This window comes from Scyliorhinus canicula, chromosome 3, assembly GCF_902713615.1.
Source record: "Scyliorhinus canicula chromosome 3, sScyCan1.1, whole genome shotgun sequence".
Lineage (NCBI taxonomy): Eukaryota > Metazoa > Chordata > Chondrichthyes > Carcharhiniformes > Scyliorhinidae > Scyliorhinus > Scyliorhinus canicula.
Window position 1 is genome coordinate 230,006,239 of NC_052148.1, and position 18,112 is coordinate 230,024,350.

Here is an 18,112-nt window from a genome sequence, read left to right on the forward strand (position 1 = left end):
CGAATGGAACCCTGAGTAAGTGGTAGAGGCGCCCATCAGCCTCGAACACGGTGTACTTGCGGTCACTCGCGCGGATGGGGAGCTGGTGATAAGCGGACTTGAGGTCCACAGTGGAGAAGACTTTGTATTTCGCAATCTCGTTTACCATGGTGGAAATACGGGGGAGAGGATACGCGTCCAGTTGCGTAAACCGGTTGATGGTCTAGCTGTAGTCGATGACCATCCGGTTTTTGTCCCCAGTCCGAACCACCACAGCACTTGGGCTCGCCAGGGACTGTTGCTGGCCTCGATGACCCCTTCCTTCAGCGACCTCTGGACCTCTGACCTGATGAAGGTCCAGTCCTGGGCGCTGTACCGTCTGCTCCGGGTCACGACGGGTTTGCAATCGGGGGTGAGATTAGCAAACAAGGAGGGGGGGTCCACTTTGAGGGACGCGAGGCTGCAGACAGTGAGGGGGGGGTATAGGGCCGCCGAATTGGAAGGTTAAGCTCTGCAGGTTGCACTAGAAGTCCAGTCCTAGGAGTGCCGGTGCGCAAAGGTCGGGGAGGATAAGGAATTTATAATTTTTTAAAACCTTCCCTTGGACCGTGAGGTCCGCGATGCAGTACCCGGTGATGCGGACGGAGTGCGAACCTGAGGCTAACCTGATTTTGTGTTTTACAGGGTGGACAGGGAGCGCGCAGCGTCTTACCGTGTCAGGGTATACGAAGCTTTCCGTGCTCCCGGAGTCCAGCAGGCAGCCCGTATCGTGCCCGTTGAGGTGGATTAGCGTCGTCGTCTTGGCGAGCGGCGTGGACGTGACTGGTCGAGCTGAATGGCCACGAGCCGTGGGGAAGATCCATCGTCGTCGGCCAAGTAGGTGCTGGCAGAACCTTGTGTGCCAGTCCAGGATGGCGGCGCCCAGGACCCGCATGTGGAGTCGGGGCCCCAAGATGGCGGCGCCCAGGTCCCGCACGTGGAGTCGGGGCCCCAAGATGGAGGCGCCCAGGATCCGCACATGGAGCCGGGTCCCCAAGATGGCGGCGCCCAGGACCCGCACGTGGCGTCCGGGGCCCAAGATGGCGGCGCCCGCAGGACCCTCGTGGTTGCTGGGGGCGGGGTTAGCAGTGCCAGCGGGCCGATCGGAGCAGCTGAGAGCGTGGGCAGAGAGGGGCGCAGGGGCGGGGGGTAGAGATTGGCGCGGTGAGCTGGAAGGGCCCGGAGGAGGAGATTCCCCGGTCGCTGCGCAGCATAGCAGCGACGGATTTGGCCTGGCAGACCGACGAAAAATTACCCTTCTTCCCGCAGCTCTTACAAAGGGCGGAAAAGGCCAGGCAGCACGGGCGAGGGTGTTTGGCGAACCCACAGAAATAGCAGCGGGGCTCCGTGGACTTGTCGGGGCGTCCCGCAGCGCAGGCCTGAGGGGGACGGGAGCGGTGGATGGCGGTGGGGAAGCGTGCCAGGAGGCCCGGGGCGCTGCAGTGCGGCTGGGGGCGTAGGCGTGGGCGTTTAAGTCGGCGACCTCAGTTAGGCTGAGGTCGTCTTTTTCCAGCATCCGCTGGCGGATAGCGGCGGACTGCATCCCAGTCATGTAAGCATCTCTGATCAAAAGTTCCATGTGCTCAGTGGCTGAAACTTGGAGGCAGGCGCAATTCCTCCCCAGGACAGCGAGGACCTGGTAAAAATCGTCTAAGGACTCGCCGGGGAACTGTTGTCTGGTAGCCAGCAGATATCGAGCGAACACTCGGTTTACCGGCTTAAGAAACTGTCCTTTCAGCTTATCCATGGCCGCGTCGTACTCTTTTTCTTCCACTTTCAGTGCGTAGGCCGTCATGCCCACGCTGGAATGGAGAATATGAAGCTTCTGTGCCATGGTGGGGGGGCTGCTTGCGGTCGCCAGGTAGCCATCAAAACACGCCAGCCAATGCTTGAAGATTTCAGATGCGTTCTGAGTTTGCGGGCTGATGCGGAGGCATTCAGGCTTGATCCGGAGCTCCATCTTCAAATTTCTAGCTGATTAAATTGATGAACGCGAGACGAGTTGCTGGACAAAAGTATGGCTTTAATCAGCTAGATGTTAGCCCTGCGGTCGATTACAGTATAAGGATGACCGCCGGGAGTACTGGCCCTGTAGGCGGGGTTAACTCAGCCTGTCGACCAATCGGGGAGCTGTCACATGACTGGTCTCAACCAACCGGTCGAGAGGCACATGACCGACCAGGGCCAATGGTAAGCCGGTGTTCTGCACCAATGGCAGGCAGCTATGCTAATCATACCACCACACTCTGTGTTGCCGCCAAAATGTTTCAAGCAGTGTGCTCTGTTTTGCTGTGCAGCCCCCTCACTCGCAAGTCACATCTTAATATGGCTTTTTGATTGGAGTCCTTTTTTCTGGGTATACTAATATGTCATACTCACATGCTTCGTTATTTTCCATAGAGCAATACCGACCAAAGTATTTCACTGCCAATGTCGAGCACCAGGCTCTCCACTGTGATCGACACTAGCAGTAATGGCCTTGGTGCCACGCATTTACGGCTCTATCTCCTGCGCCTCTGGGACTCCTCCATTCTTCTATGGACTTGCTGGAGTGTCGCTGCCATCCCCCTCTGAATCTCACAGCTGCACCCTAGTATCTGCATCAGCTCTGGGTAAACCTGGTCCGGAGGCTCACCATCTGACTGGGACTCAGCTGGGCCCTGGGATCCAGCAGACCTCTGATTGCTATCTGGCATGGGCGTCCCTGCCTCCACCTGATGTGCATCGGCAACTGTGTGGTATTTACCTGAATGTGCTGCAGAAGCCTGTCCACTACTGTCACCCAGCAAGGCATCAGTCTGCTCTGCTGGAGGGTGGGGATGACACCTGTGCCGCAAATACGGTGGTGTCTTCAGAGCTGTTCTCATGGGAAACGGGGGTGGAGAGAGCGGAGAGGAGACCACCTCAGATGGCTGGCACCATCAGATGCTGGAGAAGGAATATGTGGTCAATAGAAGGAATAGGTCATCCTGTTAGGCATTAACTACTCACATATGACAGGGGGCAGGTGGAACCACACCTCTGCAGCGACCCCAACCTCTACGTCGGTGACAGACTCCAGGGCCCGTTCCTGGTAGAGATGAGGGCTCTGATGTCCGGCACCCTGCCACCTGTTTGGTCCCTCCCCCATCTGCCAACTCCTGTGGATACACACATGGGGCATCGTGAGCTGCACGTGTCGTTCATCGCGGGGAGGTTGAAGAAGGTGAGAAACAGGGCATCCCGTTTGATTTTGACTACAACAGTTTGTCCAGGTCGGCATCCACTAATTATGAGGTTGATCTCCAAGGTGGCATGGCTGCGAGCTGTATGGGGTTGGATGTGCAGGAGCAGTGCAAGTGCTGCTCTCCATTGCTAGAAGGGGGATAATGAGCACGGTCCCGGCGAATCAGCCGGAGAGACAATTTATGGCGTGAAGCCCGTAGGGCCTCGTTAAGTAGTTCAATTGACATTTTATAGTGGTAACAGCCTCGCCGGGCCGAGCATTAGAAAGCTCGCAGCAGTTCTAGCTAGCTTACCACACTTCAAAACTTTTCCATTAAATCACAGCCTTTTGTTATTTTTTGTTAAGATTCCACCCTATGTCTTGGCAATGATTTTGGATGTATGTATCATGTGAAATCTTGTTACAAAATAATATTTCAGTGAACTTTTCTACAAATAAAATTCCAGGAAATACTTAAAATTGGCTTTATTTTTGCAAGTGAAATTAAACAGATTGCTGCAGATACATAGCAAAACTGTCAGCATGTGCAAAGAGAAAACAACAGATTAACATTTCATGGATGGTTTCGGACTTTTAATGGCTGATTGGGACTCGCCCAATATTGTACCTTAAAGACTCAGAAACATTAAATTAAGATGTAAATTAAGGCAAGCTTATATGGTTACCTGATTTTCCTTTTAGTCACTTGCAGGTATTCAAATCATTAAGTTCCGTTTTGTATTTTTGAGTATTTGTTGTTTGTTCTGCTCTCGACCTCATTTTTTTTAGTTTTGATGAAAGGTTAAAATCAAAACATTAACGTCCATTTGCTTTACACTTGCTGGCTGACATGTTGTATTTTTCCACTGTTTGCACATTTTTAATTTGTATGGGAAATGTGTAACTTTCCTTACACAGGCATCTGGCTCCTCACTCTATATCTACTTTTCATACTAACAAAGAGATGGAACTTCATGTTATTTTGGATGGAAAGGTGTACGCAATTAGTCATTGCAGTCCTGAAGTAACCAGTACTAGAGTCTGCAGCATGTCTGCCAGTGATAAACTTACTCGTTGGGAAGTGCTTGGCGTTCAGGGAGCTCTACTTAGTCACTTCATTGAACCTATTTACATCAACAGCATTCTTATTGGTAAGTGTGATATTTCAACACCTGTAAAATTGGTATTCTGCTAAAATGCACTCCATTTAGTTTTCGTTATTAAAGTATTTGATACGTTTTTAAAATGTTGCACTTATTAGAAATTTTGCAGCTTGTCAAAAGTTGATCAGTATTTTGTGTCCTTTTATAAATTTCTTGGACATAGATAATTTATTTTTCATTCCCATTGGTCACCGAAGGTGACTCCTGTCAAACGTGTTCCACTCAAGCTGGAATCAGGTAGAAGTTGCTTCAGATATTACTTGGAATAACACCTGGAAAATGTTTGTATGCTGAACTCTAATGCATTACTTTACCATGATATGTGTTTGATGAGGACAAAATTCAGGGTTTTTATTTGCATCAAAGAGAGGACAACCTTCTAACCTAGAAATCATTTTGGGATTTTGTAAAGATTAGATGAAATAGATGACAAGGAGCCTGAAATAAAACATCTGAGAAACAAGGCCACATAAACAAACTATCAGAGATCATGGCTGCGATCTTACAGCCATGTCATGCCCAGTATGGATCTGGGCAAGCCAGTTAGATAACGGCAAAGGCCAAAATTGAGATTCGAGTCAGGCACTAATCCATTTGCTATCGAATGGGCCCACTCCCGATCGCGAGTTACGGATCTTGCCCAAAGATGGCAAGAAAATCGTAAACTGCAATTGGCATTCATTTCGATGTCATTAGCGAGATTGAAGTCAAAGCTAATGGTCTCCCGGGATCTAACTGGCATCACGCCGGCATCGTTTAGTACTTCTTTTCAAAAATGTGAAGCAGGCGCAATGACTGCTGAGGGGACCCGAAGAGGTAAGTACCCGTTTCCATTCGCAGACATGCAGCTCAAGAGCACTGGAGGCGCTGCCCCATCACTTGGGGCAGATGCGGAGCACCCCAGGAAGGTCGGGGGGTGGGGGATTGATGTCTTCTATGTAGGGGGTCACCCCTGGGCTGGGGAACAGAGGGCAACAATGGGTGGAGGTGCAGGCAGGCCTGCTGTGGAACTTAACGGGACCGAGACCTCACAGGTGTCATAATATTCATCCATGTATATAATGGAGTGCAGACAGGCAGTGATTGACACACGGGATGACCAGTAAGCACGCACAACACAGCAGCCAATCACCAGATAGGACGCAACCACGATAAAGCCAGAGGGCACCAGTTTTCCCGCTCTCTCGGGATCCAGCCTCTGAGACAGTCAGAGCTCGTGAGCATACCCAGTGCAAACACCATGTGGTAGTCAGTAAGTCTGGTCCGGCTAGCCTCCGGTCTCCAGTCAAGTCAGCATAGTGTCAACCCACAGTTGAACATGTAAATAGTTAGATGTTAAATAAAATCGTGTTGCATCTCATCAAGTGTTGGAAGTCTGTCTCTCTGTACACTGCATCAAACACAGTCCACATAGACCCAGCCTGCCCAACACATCATGGTACCAGGTTTGGATGCTGAGAATTGACGGACCGACCTTTAAACAGCGTTGACCAGCAATCAGCCATCCGGTGACATGGACAATGTACGCCCTCCTCCACAGCTCCGCATCGCAGGCAACCTCGGTGCAAATCGGAAGATCTTCAAACAGAAGTTCCAACTCTATCTCGAAGCCACCGACCTCGAGGCCACAATGGACGCCAGGAAGATTGCACTATTCCTCTCCACAGCCAGGGACCGCGCTGACGTTGGCGTCATAACATGCCTGAATTGTGGCTCCGCCCATTTAAAGCGGCAATGTCCAGCAAAATCACGTCGCTGGCTACAGTGTGGCAAGCTTGGCAACTATGCAGCCCTTCGCAGATCTGTTCCACTGCCCAGCATCCAGCGATCCCAGCCACGGCGCAGAAGCGTCCGTTCGATATGGAGGCCGTGCCAGACTCTAACAGCCCAACAGATCCTGACGGCGAGTGCCTCAAATCCCCATTCCGGGTGGGCATCATTACTAAGCATGCGCTGCCTTTCTCAAAAATGGTGAGACACCTCCCAATCCGAAGCATGGATCCTGACGACGAGTGGTGTGCTGTCCTCACAGTTAACAAGGCTCGCATCCATTTCAAGCTGGACACCGGCGCTTCAGCGAACCACATTTCGAAATCCGATCTCGACACCATCCGCGTCAGACCTAGCATTCTTCCACCGGCCTGCCAGCTCCTTAACTACAATGGCAATGCCATTGCTGCCAGTGGATCATGCCAACTTGGAGTTTCCAATAGGTCACTTAAAGCGACGCTGCGATTTGAGATCGTAGGATCTAACAGAGCATCCCTGCTCGGTGCTCAGTCCTGCAAACTCCTGAACCTGGTTCAGCGAGTCCACACCATGTCATCCTCACAGGCAACAGCCTCACCTGATGAAAACTTCCAGGCTCAAATTGATGACATCATAGCGCAGTACCATAGCGTGTTCGAAGGTATGGGCACACTCCCATACCGATACAAAATCCTGCTGAAACCAAACGTCACCCCTGTGGTTCACGCACCACGTCAGGTGCCGGCACCCCTCAAGGACTGCCTCAAGCAGCAGTTGCAAGACCTCCAGGACCAGGGCGTCATATCAAAGGTCACAGAACCCACGGACTGGGTTAGATCCATGGTCTGCATCAGGAAGCCGTCAGGGGAGCTTTGAATCTGTATCGATCCCAAAGATTTAAACCGCAACATCATGAGGGAACATTACCCGATACCAAAATGAGAAGAGTTAACCAGTGAGATGGCTCATGCCAAATTCTTTACGAAGCTGGACGCCTCCAAGGGGTTCTGGCAAATACAGCTGGACGCATCCAGTCGCAAGCTGTGCACATTCAATACCCCGTTCGGTCGCTACTGCTACAACTGAATGCCGTTTGGCATCATCTCTGCCTCAGAGATATTTCACCGCATAATGGAACAGATGATGGAGGGCATTGAGGGGGTGCGAGTGTATGTCGACGATGTCATAATCTGGTCCACAACTCCTCAAGAACACATCGATCGCCTCAAGCGGGTATTCCACAGGATCTATGAGCATGGCCTCCAACTCAATAGGGCCAAATGCTCATTCGGTCAATCAGAAATCAAATTCCTTGGCGACCACATCTCTCAGCAAGGCGTGCAGCCAGATGCTGACAAGGTACCGGCGACAACGCCATGAAGACCCCAGAGGACAAGAAGGCAGTCCTCCGCTTTCTAGGGATGGTCAACTGCCTCGGGAAGTTAATTCCCAACACGGTGTACCACACCACAGCCCTCCGCCATCTTGTCAGAAAGTCGACGGAATTCCAGTGGCTTACTGCTCATGAGAAAGAACGGCGTGAGCTGAGGGCAAAACTCACCAAAGTCCCGGCGCTGCCGTTTTTCAACCCTGCCAAGGAGACAAAAATATCCACTGACGCGAGCCAGGACGGTATTGGGGCGGTGCTCCTCCAATGGGACGATGACTCCTCCTGGGCCCCAGTTGCGTATGCCTCCAGAGCCATGACGCCCACTGAGCAACGGTACGCTCAGATTGAGAAGGAATGCCTGGACTTCCTAACGGGAATCGACAAGTTCCATGACTATGTATATGGCCTCCCTAAATTCACGGTTGAGATGGACCATAGGCCATTGGTCCACATCATCCAAAAAGATCTCGATGACATGATGCCACGGTTACAACACATCCTTCTCGAGCTACGCCGCTACATTTTTGATCTGGGCTACACCCCAGGCAAAGAGCTCATTGTTGCAGATGCCCTTTTCCAGGTCTATCACCACACCGTGTGAGCAGACTGACATCGTATGTCAAATCGACGCGCAGGTACAATTCTGTTCCTCCAACTTACCGGCCTCTGATTAGAGGGTCATTCAAATTCGTGAGGAAATGGCCAGGGATCCTCTGCTCCAGCGGGTGATGCAGCACCTCACGAATGGCTGGCAGAAGGGACACTGTCCCAAGTTTTACAACGTTAAGGACGATCTGACGGTGGTAGACGGCATCCTCATGAAGCTTGACAGAATTGTGATCCCGCAGAGCATGCAAGCTATGGTGCTCGGCCAAATCCACGAGGGTCACCTGGGGGTCAAGAAATGTCGATGCAAAGCTCGGGAGGCAATCTACTGACCGGGCATCAGCCAGGACGTTGCCAACACGGTCCTCAATTGCCCTACATGTCAAATCTCAGCCAGCTCAACCTAAAGAAACTCTGCAGCAACATGAGATAGTGACCACCCCATGGTCCAAAGTCGGTGTCGACCTTTTCCACGCCAAGGGACGTGACTATGTCCTCCTGGTCGACTACTTTTCCAATTACCCCGAAGTGGTGAGACTGTCCGACCTCACGTTGGCGGCAGTGATTAAGGCATGCAAAGAAACATTTGCAAGACATGGGATACCACTCACGATGATGAGTGACAACAGCCCCTGTTTTTACAGCCAGGAGTGGTCTGATTTTGCCCAGCTATACAACTTTCGGCACGTCACATCCAGCCCCCACTACCCGCAGTCAAATGGGAAGGTCGAAAAAGGGGTCCACATCGTCAAAAGATTACTATGTAAGGCTGCAGACTCAGGCTCTGACTTCAACCTGGCGCTGTTGGCATACAGAGCGACCCCGCTGTCCACCGGGTTGTCTCCAGCGCAGCTGCTCATGAACCGCACTCTGCGAACAACGGTTCCAGCCATCCACATTCCAGACCTTGACAACTTCCCGGTCATACAGAAGATGTAGCAGTCTCGGGCCCAACAGAAATCAGCATACAACGCTCATGCCACGGATCTCCCCGAGCTGGTCCCAACTGATCGAATTCGTGTACAGCTGCCTGACGGCGGCTGGTCCGCCACAGCTGTGGTGGTCAAGCAAGTGTCCCCTAGATCGTTCCTCGTTCGCATGGTTAATGCCTCTTTCCTACGACACAACAGGCGGGCGCTGCACAGACTTCCACACCCGCCACCCGACCGTGATGTCCCACCTCACATACTGCTTCCTCCGGACGCGCCCTGCCACGAGGCCACCGATCTACCAGCAACCCTCCGACCTCTGCGACCACCGCATTGGTGGCAGTCATGTCCATCCAAGTGCAGGCGGCCCCTGCTCCACCCTTGAGGCGGTCAACCAGAATTCGTCACCCGCCACAGAGACTAAACTTGTAGACTGAATGTTTGCACAACTTTGTTATCTCATCGTTTTGACATCTGTAAATATTGTTTTTGTTTACCGTTTCATCTGCCCTATATCTGCACTAGCGACACCTTCCTATGTATACAAGTCCATTTTGACATATTCTGTATATAGTCACGTACATATACACATCTTCACGCACATGCACCTTAATATTTATTATCTGAACACAAACTTTAAAAAAAAGAGGGGGGGGAGATGTCATAATATACATCCATGTATATAATGGAGTGCAGGCAGGCAGTGATTGACACACAGGATGACCAGTAAGCACACAGAACACAGCAGCCAATCACCAGACAGGACACGACCACTATAACGCCAGAGGGCACCAGTTTTCCAGATCTTTCGCGATCCAGACTCTGAGACAGTCAGAGCTCGTGGGCATAGCCAGTGCAAAAACCATGTGGGTACTCAGCAAGTCTGGTCAGGCTAGCCTCAGGTCTCCAGTCAAGTCAGCATAGTATCAACCTACAGTTGAACATGTAAATAGATGTTAAATAAAATCGTGTTGCATCTCATCGTGTTGGAAGTCTGTCTCTCGCTACACTGCATCAAACACAGTCCACATAGACCCAGCCTGCCCAACACATCAACAGGTATCAGGTGTAACGTGTCTTAATAGTGGGCACAATAGACATTTCCATAGTGATCCCACTCAGTGGCCACTCCGTGCTCCCCAACCTCTTCATGTAAAACGTCGTCTAGTGATAGGTCTAGGTGTGTTCCCAGGAGCCACATCAGAGGTGGAGGTAGTCTGCTGCTTTACGTGCCCTGTCGCTTTTGGCGGACATCCTCTGAGGGGCCTGGAGCTAGAGGGCCTTGCCAACTCACCAGGGACCCTGTCCGGACTTGTCACCTTTCAAGGGCTCACTTTCAGGCGATCTAACTTTGGAAGCTGTGACGGTGGCTATGGGTGTGTTATGGGCTACAGTCGACAATGGATTGATGGTTTCCTGCTCGAACCGAGCATAGAATGCATTGAATTCATCGGGAAGGGTACGCTGCTGCGGGAAATGCTGCTCAGCTTCGCTTTGTAGTCCGTTATGTCGTTTAGGCCTTACCACAACCGACGAGAGTCTAACGCTAGTCTGTGACTCTAGCTTGGTCTGATATTGTCTTTTGGCATCCCAGGTGGCTTTGCGGAGGTGTACCTATATTTCTTATATAGGTCAGGTTCGCCTGACTTGAACGCATCAGACCTGTCCTTCAGTCAGGTGTCAATTTCCCGATTAAGCCATGGTTTCCGGTTGGGGAACTTGCGTACTGCATTCTTTGGCATGCAGTCGTCCACACATTTGCTGTGATGGTGGTGACATACTTGTTTGTGTTGGTAGCTGATTTCTTAAATATAGACTAATCCACTGTCTCAAAGTAGTCACGTAGGAGCACTTCTGTTTGCTCGGGCCACCATTGCATGAATTTCTTAACCAGATTCTCCCGCTTAGGTTTCTGCTTGTATGCCGGGAGAAAGAGCACAGTCTTGTGGTCTGATTTTCAAAGTGCGATCGGGGGATGGAACGGTTGGCGCCATTGATTTTTGAGTAGCAGTAATCAAGAGTGTTGTCGCCCCTGGTGGAACATGAGATGTGTTGGAATTTTGGCAGTATACTCTTTAGGTTGACCTCAAGCCCCGGCCACAATGAACAAGGCCTCCAGGTTGCTCTGTTTCTTTGTTGTTTATAACTCTGTATAGTTCGTCCCGCACTGCCTTCACATCTGCCTGGGGTGGGATGTAGACCACTGGGATAATGGCTGAAGTGAACCCTCGTGGAAGTTAGAATGAGCGGCACTTCATCGTCAGGTATTCCAGGTCCATGGAGCAGTAGGTTGCCAGGGTCCCCACATCCAAGCACCAGGAAGAGTTGATGAGGAGGCAAACCCCTCCACCCTTTGCTTTGCCTGATGAAGCTGTGTAGTCCACCTGGTGAATTGAGAAGCCTCCCGGCTGTATGGCACAGTCTGGTGAGGCAGGGGTGAGCCATGTCTCTGTGAAACAGAGCACACAGCAGTCTCTTACCTCTAGCGTAAGTCTAGCGTTAAGTTCGTCCAGCTTGTTTTTGATCGCTTGGGCGGTTGCCAGGTGTATGCTGGGGCAAGGAGTCTTGAAACCGCGTTTCTTTAGTCACACCTGCAGACCGCCACATTTCCCTCGCTTCCTCTGTTGCCGGCTGTATCTGGATGGTCCTGGGATCTGATGAGAGAAATCTGACCTTGTGGAACGGAGCTGGTTGCGTCTGGCGGGGTCCGGGGTGTTGGCTACGTTTCCAGGGTCGCGTCTGGCAGGTCCCAGGTGCTAGTTGCGTTACTGGGGGGGCATGTTTGCAATCGGGTCAGGTCCCGGCGTTCTGCGAGTACGGGAATCCCTTGCAGCACGTTCGGGTCCTTGCGCAGGGTCTCCGATGTTTCAGGGGTCTTGGCAGGCAGGGCTCTGCTGAGGCAGGTTGGGCTGGATCCCATGTTCTGCTCCCTCCTTGGTGTCGGCCTGGTCGGGCCTCCACGTGGATTCTTCTTTCCTCCATTCTTTGGTAAGTCTGGTCGCTGGGCAGGCCTCTCCGGGTCGCTGGAAGGGCCTCTCTGGGTCGGGTTGGGTCTCGTGGTCGGTGGCCGAGTCGGGTGCTCCGGCGACTGGATCAGGCAGGGCCGCACTTCTGGTTTGGGCCTCCTCAGCCTCTGGTCGGGTCATCAGTAGTGTAGCAGTGTCGGGTCATCAGGCCCACTCCACGGGCCTCGGAGGATCTTCAAACCTGCAAGAGAAGATAAAAGAGAGAATTTATTGTTAGTGTTAGAAATAAATTTTGAGTGAATAGGATGGTTATAGGAGATGTAAAAAGAGGATCTGTGTGAGAGCTCGCAGAGAGTCATCATGCTCCGGCGGCATCTTTGGAATCAAGGAGCGGTTGCAGGACATCCTTCGGGGAGAGGGTGATCAGCCAAAGTTGTGGTCCACATTGGTATCAGCTACATGGGTAGGTAGAGAAATTAGGTCCTGAAAGCAGATTGCACTGATAATAAGGGACGGGGACCTGTGCAAGATGAATGGGTCGTATTTTAACAATGCTGGCATTGATATATTCACAGGAAGATTTGCTAGTGCTGCTTGGGTGGGTTTAAATTGGCTTGACAGGGGAATGGGAAGTTGGAGGGTGGCTCAAATGAAGGGTGGGGCAGCATGGTGGTTAGCATAAATGCTTCACAGCTCCAGGGTCCCAGGTTCGGTTCCCGGCTGGGTCACTGTCTGTGCGGAGTCTGCATGTCCTCCCCGTGTGTGCGTGGGCTTCCTCCGGGTGCTCCGGTTTCCTCCCACAGTCCAAAGATGTGCGGGTTAGGTGGATTGACCATGCTAAATTGCCCGTAGTGTCCTAAAAAGTATGGTGGGGGGGGTTTGTTGGGTTACGGGTATAGGGTGGATACGTGGGTTTGAGTAGGGTGATCATTGATCGGCACAACATCGAGGGCCGAAGGGCCTGTTCTGTGCTGTACTGTTCTATGTTCTAAGAGGAAATAATATTGGTAACAGGAAGTAATAATGGGACGAGAAGGCAAGAGAAACAAAGCAAAGCATCGTAGGTGTGTCAAATGTGGAATGATGTCAAAATTAAGGGCACTCTACTGAATGTGCAACATTCGTAACAAGTTAAATGCACAAATAGAAATAAATATGTATGACATAAATTCCATTATGTAAACATGGCTGCACGGTGACCAAGACCGGGAACTGAATATTCAAGGATATTCGATGTTAAGGAAGGAAAGGAAGTGGTGTTGCACTGATGATAAGGGACAGGATCAGTGCGGTAGTAAGGGAGGATCTTGATCGGATGGGGCAGGATCAGTGCACTTGTAAGGGAGGATCTCTGATCGGAACTACAATGTAAGGAATCAGTTTGGATGTATCTAAGAAACAGCAAGGGCAGCAGACATTGGTTGCAGTTGTTTATAGGATGCCAAATACTAGTTGTAATATTTGGCATTGTATTAATCAGGAGATGAGAGAAGCATGCAGCATGGGCAATACTGTGATTGGGCAGCACGGTAGCCTTGTGGATAGCACAATCGCTTCACAGCTCCAGGGGCCCAGGTTCGATTCCGGCTTGGGTCACTGTCTGTGCGGAGTCTGCACATCCTCCCCGTGTGTGCGTGGGTTTCCTCCGGGTGCTCCGGTTTCTTCCCACAGTCTAAAGATGTGCAGATTAGGTGGATTGGCCATGATAATTGCTCTTAGTGTTGGGTGGGGTTACTGGGTTATGGGGATAGGGTGGAGGTATTAACCTTGGGTAGGGTGCTCTTTCCAGGAGCCGGTATAGACTCGATGGGCCGAATGGCCTCCTTCTGCACTGTAAATTCTATGTATTGTGAGTGATTTCAATCTGCACATAGACTGCTTAAAACAAGTGAGCACTAATGTTGAGGAAGACATGTTTATGGCATGTGTTAGGGATGGGTTCTAGAGCAGTATGTTGAGAAGCCAACTAGAGGACAGGCTATTCTAGATCTATAGTATTATGTAAAGAAAAAGGGTTAATTAAGAATCTAGTTGTAAAAGAACCTTTAGGGATTAGTGACCACAAATTATGGAATTTTATGTTGTTTGAAAGTGAGGAAATTCAACCCTAAACCAAGGTTTTAAAGTTGAATAAAGGAAATTGAAGCTGTGAGACACAAATTGGCTGAGGTGGATTTGGAAAATAAATTTAAAGGTATGACTGTGATGGGCAATGGATGGTCTTCAAAGAGCTATTACGTACCTTACATCACTATACCTTCTTTCCTCCTAGGTGCAAAAAACTAAAAAAAGCCAACCATGGCTGACAAAGGATGTTAAGGAATGTCCAAGATTAAAAGAAAAGGCTTATAAAGTTGCCAGAAATAGCAGTAAGACAGGATTAGGAGGTTTTGAAAATATAACAGAGGAAGACCAAGAAACTGATAAAGTGAGATCAGAATATGACTGCAATCGAGCAAAAACAGACTGTAATGTAAAAAAGAAGAATTTGGCTCGGGCAAATGTGAGTTCGTTACAGGCAGAGTCAGGAGAATTAATAATGAGAAATAGAAATGGCAGAAAAGCTATATGATTACTTTGTGTCTGTTTTCACGAAGGAAGATAAAGGAAATTTCCCAAATCTAGAGATCTAAGGGACGTAGGATAATACAGAGTTGAAAGAAATTAGTATGAGTAAGAAGGTTGTATTGGAAAAATTAATCCCCAGGATCCTGTATTATGCATTCCAGTTTTGAAAGAGGTTGGTGGATGCATTGGTGATCATGGGCGCAACCTACCAGCTGCGTTGAGCGAGCAAGAGTGTAACACGGCCGGTAGATCCCGGGAGAGGCCTCTTGTGGGCTACTTGGAGTCTTTGCGCCTCGCAAGGTATACCCAAGTCCTGTGAGGTGTCGGAGTCAGAATCCCACCCAAAGGGGGCATGATCAAATGGTGCGCACCTACGTAGGTTTTAAACCTACTTAAGCGAGCTTACCCAGGAACTACCAACCTCCTGAGATCTACCGGCCTCCCCAGTGAGGCTGCAGCCAGGCGCCATTCGGTACTGGTCCACACAAATGTGGAACAGCACCCGGGGGATCTCCCGGTCCACCGGATGCTCTTGGGTGACTAGTGATAGTGCAGGGTGACACTGGCCCTTCGCCTGGAATGTGGGTACTGGCAAGCTGGCAGGAACACTCCCAGGTTGGTGGTGGCCGGGTACCAGGGCGGCATTGTCAAGGGTCATGCCTGTGAAAGAAGGGTGGAGGTGGGGTACAAAGAGTGGGGGGGTATAGAGCAGGTAAGTAGAGGCCTCCAGGAAGTTCAAGGGGTGTACATGGGGTGATGGAGGAGGAGGGGAGCCCCAGAGAACCCATTATGGGGTGTCCTCGCTTGGGAGGGGGGTGTGGGTGGCGTTATTGCCCATGAAGGGTGGGGGAACCCACAAGCTCAGGGCACCCTTTCAAAATGGCGGCCCGATCTGAGTTCTGCTCCCCAGTGCTGAAAAATTGTATGTGTGCGTTAAACTAGTGAGAAACTCCCCCGGGCCCAAAAAAGTGACTACGTGTTGTTTGATAGTGGTGGGAAACTCCCGGCAAAACCTGCCACAAATGAACTTTGAAATTCTTCCATTAAATTCCGTCACATCTTCCAAAGTTCTATGGATTCTATAATGGTTCAAGATTGGAAAGTAGCAAATGTTACCCCATTATTTAAGAATGGAGGGAAAGTGAAAACGGGAAACTATAAACCAGTTAACCTTCCATCATTGGTCGGGAAAATGCTGGAATGTATTATAAAGGATGTGATAAATAAACACTTGGGACAATCATGATCTGATTAGGCATTGTCAGCATGGTTTTATGAATGGGATATCACATTTGACAAACTTGTTGGTATTTTTTGAAGATGTTCCTGGCATAATTACTCAAGGAGAGTTGATGGACGTAATATGTTTGGACTTCCAGAAGGCTTTTGATGAAGTCCCCACACAGGAAGTTAATTGTAAAACAAAAAGCTCATGGGATAGGCGGCAACGTACTGTCATGACTAAGGATTGGCTGACTGTCAGAAAACAGAGTAGGAATAAATGGGTTATTCTCTAGTTGGCAAACTGTGGCTAGTGGGGTACTGCAAGGATCAGTATTTGGACCCCAGCTGTTCACAATATATATCAATGATTTGGATGTGGGGACCAAATGTAACATTTCCAAGTTTGTGGATGATACAAAGTTAGGCGGAAATGTGTTGTGAGGAAGATGTAAAGCAGATACAGGAGGATTTGGACAAACTTAGTAAATGGGCAAGAACATGACAGATGGAATATTATGTGGAAAAATGTGAGGTAATCCATTTTGGTAAGAGGAACAGATGTTTTTCCTGAATGGTAAGAAATTAGAAAGTGTAGATGTATAATGGGACTAAGGCCCTTGTCCATAAGTCACTGAAGGATGGCATGAAGGTGGATAAAGCTATTAGGATGTTAGCCCAGGCATAGTGAGGTCTTGCTTCAATTGTATGGACGCTTGTTAGATTACACCCGGCATACTTTCCACAGTTTTGGTATGTGTACCCAAGAATGGATATTATTGCCATATAGAGAGTGCGATAAAGGTTCACCAGACTTGTTTCAGGGATGGTGGGACTGTCTTATGAAGAGAGATTAGGCAAACTGGGGCCGGTATTTGCTAGAGTTTCGAAGAATGAATACAAAATACTTAAAGGAACAGGTTATGCAGGTAAGATGTTTCCCCAGGTTGGGGAGTCTAGAACCATGGGGCACAATTTGAAAATAAGGGGATGCCACTTGGGTCCGAAATTAAGAGAAATTTCTTTACACCGGGTTTGTGAATCTTTAGAATTCTCTTCCCTTGAGGACTATGGCAGTTCAGTCATAGTAGATGTTTAAAGCAGAGATTGATAGATTTCTGATTAACAATAACGTACGGGTTATGGGGATAATGTGTGTAAAAGGCATTGAAGTGTTCGATCAGCCATGTCTTATTAAATGGCAGAGTAGGCATGGCAGGCTGAATGGCCTGCTCCTTTTCCTATTACATCTACTGGTTCCCCTTTATCCTTGTTAGTGCCTCAAAGAATTCTAGTAAATTTGTCAGACATGATTTGCCTTCACGAAGACTTGCCAACTCTCTTTGATATTATACATTATATCCTTTATAATGAACTCTATGACAGATGTTAAGCTAACTGACCTATAGTTACCTTTATTTTTTGTCTTCCACTCTTTTTGAATAAGGGTGTTGCAGTGCCATTTTTCCAATCCTCAGGAATTTATTCAAAATTATGGATTCTTGGAAGATTACTACTAGTGCATCTACTACCTCTCTAACTACTTCTTCAGTATCCTCTGATGCAATCCATCAGGTCCAGAGGACTTATCAGCCTTTAGCCCCCATTAGTTTCCTTAATATATTTTCTCTAGTGGTGGTTTTTGTATTTATGTCCTCTTGATTATTTAGTATTTTTGGAATGCTATTAGTGTCTTCAACCGTGAAGACTGACACAAAGTATTTATTTAACTCCTCTGCCATTTCCTGCTTCCCTCTTATTATTTTCCTAGTTGTTTTTTCTTAAGGGGCCTATGTCCACTTTGGCCTCGCTTTGTACATTGAAAAAAGCTCTTTCTGTCCGTTTTTATATTGCGTGCTAGTTTGCCCTCATAGTTTACCTTCTCTTCATGATTTTTTTTTTTAAGTTTTGAATCTCAAAGCCTCCAGTTAAATATCAGTATCTCATAATTACAGTTTCCCATCCCTGGCATGTATGCTATTTGTATCTTTCGTACCATTTCTATGTGTTGTCCAAAACAACATTACAGTGTTCTAAATAGCCTGACTAGTGTTTGTATCAGTTCATCATTCATCTTTTACTCTCAGAATTTTTTTTTTTTGATGTTACCTACCTGTGCTCATACTTTTAGAAATCAGGGGGATTTTAACACCTAGAAATGGGAGGGTTAAGAGCAGGAGAGCACTAAATAGAATGGAATGGAGCAAATTGGCTCCGATCCACACATTTCAAATTTTAAGGCTGGTACATTTGTCTGTGTGAGTGTAACATGCTTGCTGGAGTTAGCACAATCATTA

General features: G+C 49.0%; 1 protein-coding gene across 5 annotated transcripts in view; it reads left to right on the plus strand.

Annotated features, from left to right (window-relative positions):
* Window positions 1-18,112, plus strand: part of LOC119963358 (adenosine deaminase domain-containing protein 1-like) — a 141,273-nt gene that overhangs the window by 97,775 nt on the left and 25,386 nt on the right. For all 5 annotated transcript variants that reach the window (XM_038792384.1, XM_038792387.1, XM_038792383.1 and 2 more), the window contains one exon: window positions 4,142-4,374. In XM_038792384.1, the coding sequence (XP_038648312.1) occupies window positions 4,142-4,374 (233 nt within the window). The remainder of the gene's footprint in view (window positions 1-4,141; window positions 4,375-18,112) is intronic.